Below are 11,468 nucleotides of genomic sequence, written 5' to 3'. Positions count from 1 at the left end.
GTCAGCTATTGCAATGACGAAGAATCAAGCCTATCATAGCAGAACAAAACACATCGACATTCGTTATCACTTCATTAGGAATCTTGTTACGGTGAAGACATTGTGTTGAAGTTTTGCAATACAAAAGAACAAGTTCCGATATCTCGACAAAGGCACTTCCGCTGGAAAAACATGAGAACTTCAGAAAACATATGGGAGTTTGTAACTTTGAATCAAGGGGGAGTGTTAAAATCTGATTCAAAGTTTGACCGAGTATTTCTGTGATTTGTTAGTTTGTTTCCTTTATTTAAGCAAGTTTCTTACTGTTGAGAATAAATAACAGTCGTGGGATTTGATGCCCAGATTTTTTGCTTTATTTGTTTTATTAAAGCCTATAAATAAAGGCACTTCTTGCTTGTTTTCCTTGTAGCATTAAATGAAATAAAGTTTTCTAGTCTTTATGTGCTCTGTTTATCTCTGTTTTTATTCACTTTTTCCAACAGTTTCGATACGTAGGCCGAGGCTCTAATTACATGCATGGTGGAGATCCACTGCCTTGTGATTTTGAAAATGCTGAGGATCAAGGTGAACCAACGGTTGTGCTGTGGAATGCCAATGATGATGGAAGAATTTCTTGTGCTCCAAAAGAAATGGGTGGTTGTGGTGATTGTGTATTGGAGCTAAAGCGTATCCTTCCAATGGGATGCATTTCCGAGTTGAAAAAGAAGGCGCGAGATTTAGTAGGTTTTGACACGGAAAGGGCAGATTCGATGTGCAACAATTCTGGCAGGAGAGAGATGTCATGAGCGCAGCCTTCTAGAGAAGGATCCAAGGACAATTACTTGTATTGTCCTGCTATGAATGACATTCAAGAGGTTGAAGAGCTTTTTCACTTTCAAAAGCATTGGGTTAAAGGTGAACCTGTTATAGTTCGCGATGCCCTTGAGGTAACAACTCATTTGAGCTGGGAACCAATGGTAATGTGGCGTGCATTATGCGAAAATGTGGACCGAGAGACAAGAGCTAATATGTCCAAGTGAAGGCCATTGATTGCTTGGCTTCTTGTGAGGTTTGGCGCCATTATCCTACCCGGAATTCTTTTTCCATCCCAAAAATATTGCATCATGCATGTGATCAAAAGATATTCTATTTTCCTTTTACGAGTTACATTAATCTATCCTACGCTGATGTATCTTCTTTGCGTTTTACTCACGAGTGCTGATTTTTAAAATATTCAGGTGGAAATTAGTACCATTCAATTTTTCAAGGGCTATACAGAAGGAAGAAAATATGAAAACTTTTGGCCGAGATGCTGAAGTCAAGGATTGGCCCCATCCGATAAGTTTGAAGACCTTCGCCACGCCATTGTGATGAGTTTATCAGTGCATTGCCATTTCAAGAATATAGTGATCCCAAGGTGTATCCTTAACCTTGCTGTGAAATTTCCACCAGATTTGCTCAAACCAGACATGGGTCCAAAACTTACATCGCATATGGTACAACAGAAGAGCTCGGCAGAGGGACTCTGTAACCAAACTTCATTGTGATATGTCGATGCGGTATGCCTAAAATATCCACCATGTTATTACTACGCCTTGCACCTTGTATTCTAGCATAAGTTGCTTAAGCGTCTCCTATTTTTTCTACCCTTTCCACAAACTCTTTAAATTTGACTTAAACGTTTATATCAAGAATGAGTTTCACATGGGCTCTTCCATTTTCAGCAAATGCTTATATAAGTAATGGGTTTTCAAATCTTCTACATTCTCTCCCCACCAACACCACCCCACACCCCCTCCCTTTCTTTTTAAAGACAGAAAATAGCTGCCCCTTTTCACCCCGTGGTTTACCAACTGTTGGTTAGGAGCTCATACTGATCTTAAATTTGTCCAATAATTTAGGTGAATATTTTGACACATACTGCGGAGGTAGCTTTAAGTGAAGAACAACAGATCGCTATTCAACAAATCAAAAGGAAACATTTGGCACAGGATGAGAAAGAACGTTTGGAGCAAGATAAGCTAGACCATCATTCCATTGAACAACTTGGTGACTGCAGCGGTAGCTGGAAAGAGATGGGTGTATCAAAGATTATTGAGACAGAGAAGCAACCCTCCCAAATCAGTGAAAACTTGAGCTTTCCCATAATCACCGAGAGGAGCTACACTCCTGGTTTGCCCAGTGAAGGTGAAACAGATAATATGTGTGGTGCATTGTGGGACATTTTTAGAAGGGAGGATGTCTCCAAGTTAGAAGAATATTTAAGAAAGCACTCCATGGAATTTAGGCACACTTATCGCTCCCCAAGAAAACAGGTAATTTATAATGACTACTTATTTTTCAGACTAGTCGATTATGATTCACTAATAACTAACCTGTTATAAGCGGTCGTCCCATCCAATTCATGACCAGTGTTTCTACTTAACTTGAGCATAAAAAGAAGTTGAAGGAGGAATTTGGTTAGTATATTAAGAAAGTGAATCTCTCTCTCTATTTCTCTCTTTCTAAAATTATTGTGACACTCGAATTGTTTTACACTTCTAGGTATTGAACCTTGGACATTTGAACAAAGAGTTGGAGAAGCCGTATTTATTCCTCGCTGGTTGCCCACACCAAGTTAGGAATCTCAAGGTAAATATTGAGACTTGCATATTTTTCTTTAAATCCTCCTCTAATGTTTCATGAAATAGTGCCTTCATATGTAGATGGAGATTATATTTAATATCTTTTCCTCCATCTAAACAGTCATGTACAAAAGTTGTCAGAGATTTTGTCTCTCCTGAAATGTCCAGAGTGCCTTCGCTTAACCAAAGAGTTCAGACAACTTCCAAAGAACCACAGTGGCTAGAGAAGACAAACTTGAGGTAACACCTTTCTCGCTATCATTTATTTAGAATCAAGCTTAACCGGTAATGCCATTTTTGAGCCTAAAGGTTGTTTTCCTACATTTTATGCAGTACATCAAGAAGATGATAATCTATGCAATTGCGTATAATTAAAGATTTAGAAGAACTGATACAATGACAAAGATTGAGTTCTACACAAAGTGGCAAATCAAGAACAAAGAAGCCAAAGTTAATTGTTCCCTTTTTTCCAATTTTTAACATTGTTGTTACATTAATTGAAGTTGTTTTGAAGGATGTAAATCATCAATTTAATGTTTAACACAGCATTTTTTTTCCCTTTCTTATTTAGTTTGGCATATAAATGATACATTGGGAATTATTATATGAGCTTTGCTTTGTTTAAAGAGAGTTTCTGGATGGGATAATTTAGAAAATTTCATTCTAATATTCCAACTGCATTATTATCTTACTACTTTTATTGTAATCAATATGATTATGAATTTATTATTTGGATTCGCACTTAGTTTTACTGAATTTTGTTATACATGTTTTTCGGTGTTTACAAAGATAATTACAAACTCTACATGATCAAGAATTTCAATGTACCACATTAATGAAGATTTTATTTTCAAACTTATAAATAGTTTTAAAACCTTCACTTTCTTTCAAATAGTAAAAAATTATAAATATATAAAAATTTTATTTTAAAGAAACTTTATTTTAATAACTTAATTTTATTTTATCTCTTAAAAATATTTTTATCTCTTAAGAATAATAATAAGTGTAGATATACTATTGGCATTATAAAATGAAAAAAGAAGTAAAGTAAAACAAAGTCAAAAATCAATTAGGATAGCCTAATCGATTACCTTTGTCTTAACTAGTGTTATTAAATTTGGTTCAGAGGTTGATCCAGCGAAAAGACTGGGTAAATAGATTACTGGTTCAACCAGTGAGTTAATAATTCAACCAATAAGTCATTAAAAATTAATTAAATATATATAAATTAATTAAATATAACATCTAAAATAAATAAATAAATAAAATTAATTAATTAATTAAATTTTTTATTATTTAAAATAAAACTTTAACATTTATTAAGTTATATTTAATAAATTTTAATAGTAGTTTTAAATTTTATATAAAAGTATTAAGTAATATAATGTGTAACTTTCTTTTTAAAATTTATGAAATATTAAATATATGTTAAAAAATAAATATCTTAAAATAAAAAAAATAACTATCAAGTTAGGTCAATTGATTTTCATTTTAAAGATTTTTTTTATGAGATTTGGAGTTTAATTCTCTATACTAACACTAAAAAAAAGATTTTATTGAATAATTTAGTTAGCTAGGTCAACTAGATAACACGGGTTCAATCACCTAGTCAACCGAGTTACACCATGTTTGGTTCAACCATGAATATATATTTCATTTAAATCATAATAATGCTCACATCACCTCCTATACATGTTTTAATAAGACAATAAGAGAATCATCATTATACGATATTAATTGAATCGTAAGGTTTATTTCACAATGACCTAAAATATAGACTGTTGCAACATTATTAAATTTAATGAAAGGTTGAATAGAAGGCCATATCACAACTCAAAATCAAGTAGACAACTTTACCAAACTCAAAGTTAGTGTAAAAAAAATTTGCAGAAAAGCAATATTAAACAGAATACAGCATGGAAAGGATAGGTTTGCAATGAGGAAGGAAGGATGATTCAATGAAGGTTATGGAATTGGGCAAAGAGGGAAGATTGGTTCTTCCAAAGAGAAAAAGGGTCTCCTTTGTAGGTGGGTCTGTTCTTGAGATAGATGGAGTTTTGGAAAACTTTTAAATGAGTTTTTCTCCTATATAAAATGACTGTTCCCCCACTTCAATGAACAATTAAGGGTGGTATTTATAGGAAAATAAAACTCTAAAATTAAGGATGTGGATCTAAAATGCTTAAATTGGAGGGTTGGGATCTAAAATGTATTAAATTTCATTTTTATTTATTTTTTTGTTATCATTATTTTCTTAATCCTAAATCTAATGGTAAAATTAAAGAGTTAAAAGATCAAATATTTAAATTAAATTAGGACTATTTTGTTTTTATTTCTTTTGATCCAAGGGTCAAGAATTCTTTCTTACAAATTCAATTAATGGTAAAGGTCATAAAAAATATTAATTTTGTCTTTATTTTACTTTAATTAATTTTTGATCTAATGGTAGAAATTAAATCTCTAAAAAAAATTAAGGGCTAAGATTTAATGGTACTAAAATTTATTTTTATTACTTTTAATATAAGGGTCAAAAATAAAATAGATAAAAATTAAAGGCTAAGATTGAAAAGTACAAATTTTGTTTTATTTCTTTTAATCAAATGATCTAAAATTATCCTTATAAAAAGTAAGGGCTAAGATTAAAGTATACATTACTTTGTTTTTATTTCTTTAGCCAATTTTGATTCAATTGTGGAAAATTTGTCCTAAAAAAAGATGAATGGTCAAAAATTAAAGGGTATAAGTTAATTTAACTAATTTCAATCTAATGGTTAAAAAATAAACCCTAATAAATTTTAATGGATGAGATTTAATTGTACCATTTTGTTTTATTCTCCTAAATGTAATTGTTGAGAAACAAAGATAAAACGAAAATCAAGGGTGTGGACTAAAAGTAACACTTTGACTTTTTCTCTTCAAAATTTTCAAATTAGATGAAATTAAATCTTCATAAAATTGATCATCAGAACTTTTCATTTTATTTTAAGAAACTAAAATTAAATTACAAATTATAGTTAACATGAAAGTGGAACCTAATTAAAATAACAAACTTAAATAAGTTAGAAAATTAAAATTGAAATCAAAATTAAAATTGAAAATTAAATTAGAATTAAAGTAAGAGTAAAAATAGCAACTCAATTAAACTTGTGTTTATGCATAAATATTTTTAATTAATTTTATTATTATTATTATTATTATTATTATTATTATTATTATTATTATTATTATTATTATTTAAAAAAGTTCTTATAGGTCCAGAAATATGGTGTCTTAAAAAAATTTTTATTGACCCGGATAAAATATGGTGTCTACAAAAGACATTTAAAAAAAAAATTAAATCACATGGAGAAAAGAAATTTAAAAAATTATCCAATTGTTTTAAGTTTAATTTGGAATAAATCATTTAAAAAAAATTAAATTTTCATGCAATCATAATTAATTTTTATTTATTTAAAAATAATTTTTTTATAAGTAAAAAAAAAATGAATTCTCTTCATCCCCAACATGAGAATTGACAAAAAAAAAATTACATTGAATGTTTATAAAATTCAAGATTCCATGCAATAGGGAGTTAGAATTTTTGTGATTAAAATATATCAAATTTAATTTTAAATTAATTTTTAATACCATTTAACAATGTATTTAAGAAAATATTTTAACATAACAAACCAATACTAATAGTATGAAAAATGTAATGAAAGATAAACTATTAAAAACTTTCCAATGTATTAAATTAGTGGAATGAAAAAATTAGAGTTTTTGAATTTTAAAATCTCAAAAAAATTTATATTCCCTAAAAAAATACTTACTCTTAAATATTTATATTATTTTAAAACACTATATCATATTTTCAAAAACTTCATCCAAATATAGTGTAACACTAACTGACTTCACTAACAATGACAGGTAACCCATTGAAAAGAAATAAAGCCAAAATATACATGACATGGGATGATAGGAGATGAAAAATTATAAGGTGCTCTTGATGCACTAGTTTTTAGTGTATCATATAATCACAAGAAATTAGTTATCTCATGGATCATAGGATATGGGTCTCATCTCATAGTGAGAAAAGGAACATATGCTCCTAGAGCACCTAATAAAACCTGGATAAGGGACATCATTTTATAAAAACAAAGTCAACTTTTATATTGTCAATTATTTATCTAAACTTTTCTATTTTGAGTTTTCTATACTCTGTAGATGAAATGCTCATTTAATTTCATAGTTAATAATAATAAAATCTTTTAAAATTTTAACTTTATAATTTTTCTTTTATAATCTTCTTGATCTCCTATTCAAACACAATTTGATTAGCAGAAAAAACATAGGGGCTCATTTAATTTAGTTTTGACAAACACAATTTCCACTAAAAAAAATGAAAATTACCTATAAGAGAATTGAACTTTACCTTTGCTACTTGTAACCTCGGCAATTGGTATGGTATATCTCCCTCTCCCTTCCCATTCATTCATTCAACAAGAGGAACCTCACAACTCATGACCTTCACTTTTGGAAGAAGGGAGACCTATTGTTTTCTCAATTCTTTTCTTTTGGAAGCCACGCATCCCCTTTTATAGTCCAAAATACATCAATTAAGTCTTTATTGGCTCTACATAAAATGACATGATTAGCCCTTTGAGTATAATTGTAAAATAATTAAGTTGGTGGGCTTCTTAGAAGGCTATGTTTTAATGGGGTGAGCAAAGGGTAATTAATGAAAGAGGAAGGAGTGGAAGAGTAAAAAAGTGAATTAATAAAAAGGTATAAAAAAGTAATGTATAATTTTTTATATTTGGAAAGATGTGAAGAAATTGTAAATTTAATAGTGCAATAAATTAAATAGTCATAGCTCTCATATGCCCTCTTTAATAAAAATTAAGATTTGAGGGGTAAAAGAGGGTATGATTTACCTTTGTTTACTCTTACCCTACATTAATTTATCATTTCTTACCTTTATTTACCTATTCTTCTTCCTCATCTAAACAAAATCTAAGTAACTATTAAGTAGCTTTTAACTTGAAAGTTGGAACAAACAAATTATAATTAAATCAAAATCAAAATTTTTAAAAAAAAGTAAAGAATGAAATTTAACTCTAACTGCCTCTATAAATTCTCTCTTTCCTCTCTCTTCTTCTTTCCCTTGCAAGCTATTTGAGGTAGCCACCGATGAGTATTTTAAGCGATAGTTGGCCCTCTCCTTTTCCTTTTTTATTTTTTTTTATTTATTTTATATTTCTCTCAACAATCTCCAGATCTTTATCATTTGAATAAATTTATATTTGTCTTTAGTCTATTTTTTCTTTTTTATCATGAAATTTTGGTGTTATGCTTTGTTATTTAAATAGGAGTGCAATGACAAGAAGTATATATTTTCTCTTCATAAAATATTAGATTTAATGGTTTTCAAATTGGGCTCTTAGAAAACTATGGAGTTGAACTATGATAGATTACCACCAAATGAAGCGTATTTCCACAAATGGCCAAATAATTAACTTAAATACTCTGTTAGCATAATCAAGTTTTTCGATTCAAGATAATAGCTAAAATAATAATCTATTAAGAACAAATAAGAGTGGGATATAGAAGATGACCTCTTGATTTTTATTTTATCATTTGATGAAAGTCTCATTAACATAAGATAATACAAATATTCAATTATTCATTAGTATTTACTAATATGATAAATTAAGTGTAATTAAACTTTATTTAAAAAAAACCTATTTAATTATGATAAGAAAAGTAATTTGAAACCATTATTTAATTAGTTTAAAACTTAATAATTAAAAATATTAAATTTAATTTCCAAATAAAATTTGATTAACCTATTTAACTAATATTTTATTAATATTTCAAGTAGTAATATGAATTCTAGATAACCTTTCTAATATAAGTGCTTATTCTACAATAAAATAGTATTATAGTAAATTGTCTTAGGATGAGAGTTGTTATAATGATGTTAGATGGCATATAATAAAAGGATTACCATATTGATTTAGGAATAATTATAAAAAAATGGAACTAAAAAGCCAATTTTATTTGAAATTTTAATAATTTAAAATATTATAATTTAAATATTGGACCCTAGTGTTGATCATCAGTCTTCACTCTTCATCATACATGTTAAAGCCCATCAAGAAAATGGATGACGACAACAAGAACAATAGCCAGAGCCAAACATTATCAGCAAGAGGGATTTCTTCTCACAAACTCTTCTTCACCTCTTTCTATTACACGCGTTCAAAATGAATGCACCAGCTTTCTATTACTGGTATAAAGAAATTTAGACTATTGAACCAGAAAATTATAAATGGACCCAGTGGATCTTTCTTCAGCTACTGAAGAGATGATTGGCATAGCAGGTGCAAGATTATCTCTAATCCACCATCATATCCTTTCATTTCTTTCTCAAATCTGAATTTGATGATCTGCTCTTGGCACAGTTTTGGGAAACCAAAAGATGCAAGGCCATAAACATAGAGCTCGCAAAACTTCAAACGATTTAAGCCTGCTTGGCATTAAGTTTTAGAGTCAAACTGTTTTCAATAAAAGCATCATTTTAAACGCCGTCGAGAAAACTAGTTTGAAAAAAGCTATTTTGTTAATTTAGTGTTCTTATGACTAAAACTGATAAAATTTAATTTTTAATTATTTTTAAATATTCTCTAACCAGTATATTTAAAAAAGTGATTTTCTTAATGTTAGCTTTTAACAACAAATACAAATGTGCCTTTAGCAATTTTGACAAACAAAGTTAGAGTTCAATATCATGAATCTCAAAAATATCAGCAGTTCTCTCTCTCCAAAAGCCCACTTGAACTATTAGCCATTTTAAGGCTAAGGCCCAACATTATAGAAAGGAAATAGTTATAAAAATTACTGATTACACTACGAGGCCTGATATCATTTTTGGTGTGACGTATTTCTCTTTTTCTATGTTTCTATTGTTATTTATTTGATGAAAATTTTAAGATCATTGTCCTGGATCGAGAATTATTTATCTTCCGAGTAATTTTTTAATTTTGAAAAATTAAAAATTTTCATAATATTATTCTTTTTGAAACTTGTTATTTATGTGACCTATGAAAAAGATTAAATTATTGAATATTAATAAAAGAATAAGATGAATTATCAAGCTTTGTTAATAAATATCATTAAAGATTCAAAGTCTTTGATCAAAGAAATCAACAATCCACGCTATAATTTAAATTGTCAAATAATCTATTTATATACGGCAAAAAAAAAAATAAAAGGAGAGAATAAAACCCCAACAAAGGTGAGAATAGGACTTTAATATTGGAAAGAAAAATCTTTAGATCTGTTCTTAATGGATATAAATATGAGCAGAAAAACTCATATACATAAATAGAATTGAGAATTTATTGAAAAAAAATTAATAAAAAATAATAAAATAAAATAATTGATATATGGATAGCCATAAGTGGAAAATTTACCCATGACCATTCAAGGAAGAGATCTGAAAGAAAAAAGCAAAAAATAACTTATCCTAAAAATAACTTATCCTAATTTAACTTTTTTAAAAATATTTCTATATATTAATTTATGAATTATCAAAGGTAAATCATATATTAAATTAAAGTTTATTGTATAGAAAATGAAACTTAGCAACTTCACGATCTAAAACAATTTTAATTAAGAGAATAAAATTATTTGAAGTTTAATAAATTAATATTTATAGTTATTTATGATGCCAGTAATAATTTTTAAATAATGATATTTAAATTTCAATTAACTCATACTTTATGATTTTTTTTTTGTAATTAATGATTATAAATTATTACAAAGATCAACCAACTAATATTTTTTTAAGCAAGGATCAACACACTAATATTAGAAACTGCAAAAATAGAAAATCTTAATAATGGTTTTTTTTAAAGAGAAGAAAAAAAATATTTTATTAATTAGATCTAACCTATTATATTTTTATATAGATGAAGTTAATAACTCATTAAAAAATAATATAAAGAATTTAAAATATTCAATATTATTAATAAAGTATGTAAATTAGTCAATAAGCGGGCTTGCTCCATCCTTTGACTTTATAATCTTTTTATGAGCTTGTCAAATAACCTTCAAATTTTGATCTTTTATTGAATGAAAGATCTGTACTGCATAAACATATAATAACTCCATTAAAAGAGAAAAAAACACCACAAAAACTCAAAATCTATCAATAAAAATAAATATGAAGATTTATTCACTTAAAAACTATCAATAATGATAAATCTGAGACGATATATCCAAAAACTATTACAAACATGTGCACATATGGGATTTGTGAGAAAGGGAAAAAAAAAAGAGAAAGAGAAAGGATTGCCAACAATGAAAACACTCACCAGTGGCTGTCCAAAGAGGAAATCAAAGAAAACAAAAAGATAAAAAAAAAGTGAGGGAAAAAAAATTGATCATTTAACAAATAAGAAAAACATAACAAACTAATAATGAACCTTCTTTCCTGTCTTCTTAATTATCATCTACATCTCTCTTGCTTTCTTGAGGCTTTGAAAAAGCTGCAGTATCCAATCACACATAAACTCTTTTATACAAATTAAGATGATTTAATGGAAGAAGGGTTGGAACATTATCCAAAAAGAAAACAAAATTCTAATTTTTAACACTAAGTGATATATCTTAGAAGGCCCACATTTTGCCTATATTATTCTAATCTATGGCGCTTAGATTATTGCATAAGGAGTCAAGTTATCTCTGTCAACCATTTAAATTTTTTACATTTGATCTATGATGCTTAGATTATTGCGTAAATAGTTGAAGTTATCTCTGTCAACCATTTAAATTTTTAACACAGTGATAAATGTTCGATCTTAAAATTGAAATTAAAATTAA

General features: G+C 28.0%; 1 protein-coding gene across 1 annotated transcript in view; it reads left to right on the top strand.

Moving 5' to 3' along the window:
- The first annotated feature begins 836 nt into the window (after positions 1-836).
- The window catches only part of LOC131176955 (lysine-specific demethylase JMJ26-like), a 31,002-nt gene continuing 20,370 nt past the window's right edge, over positions 837-11,468 (top strand). Inside the window, exons 1-4 of the mRNA XM_058141968.1 lie at positions 837-956; positions 1,881-2,294; positions 2,524-2,610; positions 2,725-2,843. Coding sequence (XP_057997951.1) covers positions 837-956; positions 1,881-2,294; positions 2,524-2,610; positions 2,725-2,843 — 740 coding nt within the window. The remainder of the gene's footprint in view (positions 957-1,880; positions 2,295-2,523; positions 2,611-2,724; positions 2,844-11,468) is intronic.

The sequence above is a fragment of the Hevea brasiliensis genome, unplaced genomic scaffold (assembly GCF_030052815.1).
Source record: "Hevea brasiliensis isolate MT/VB/25A 57/8 unplaced genomic scaffold, ASM3005281v1 Scaf295, whole genome shotgun sequence".
NCBI lineage: Eukaryota > Viridiplantae > Streptophyta > Magnoliopsida > Malpighiales > Euphorbiaceae > Hevea > Hevea brasiliensis.
This window is presented reverse-complemented; position numbering and strand designations above follow the sequence as displayed.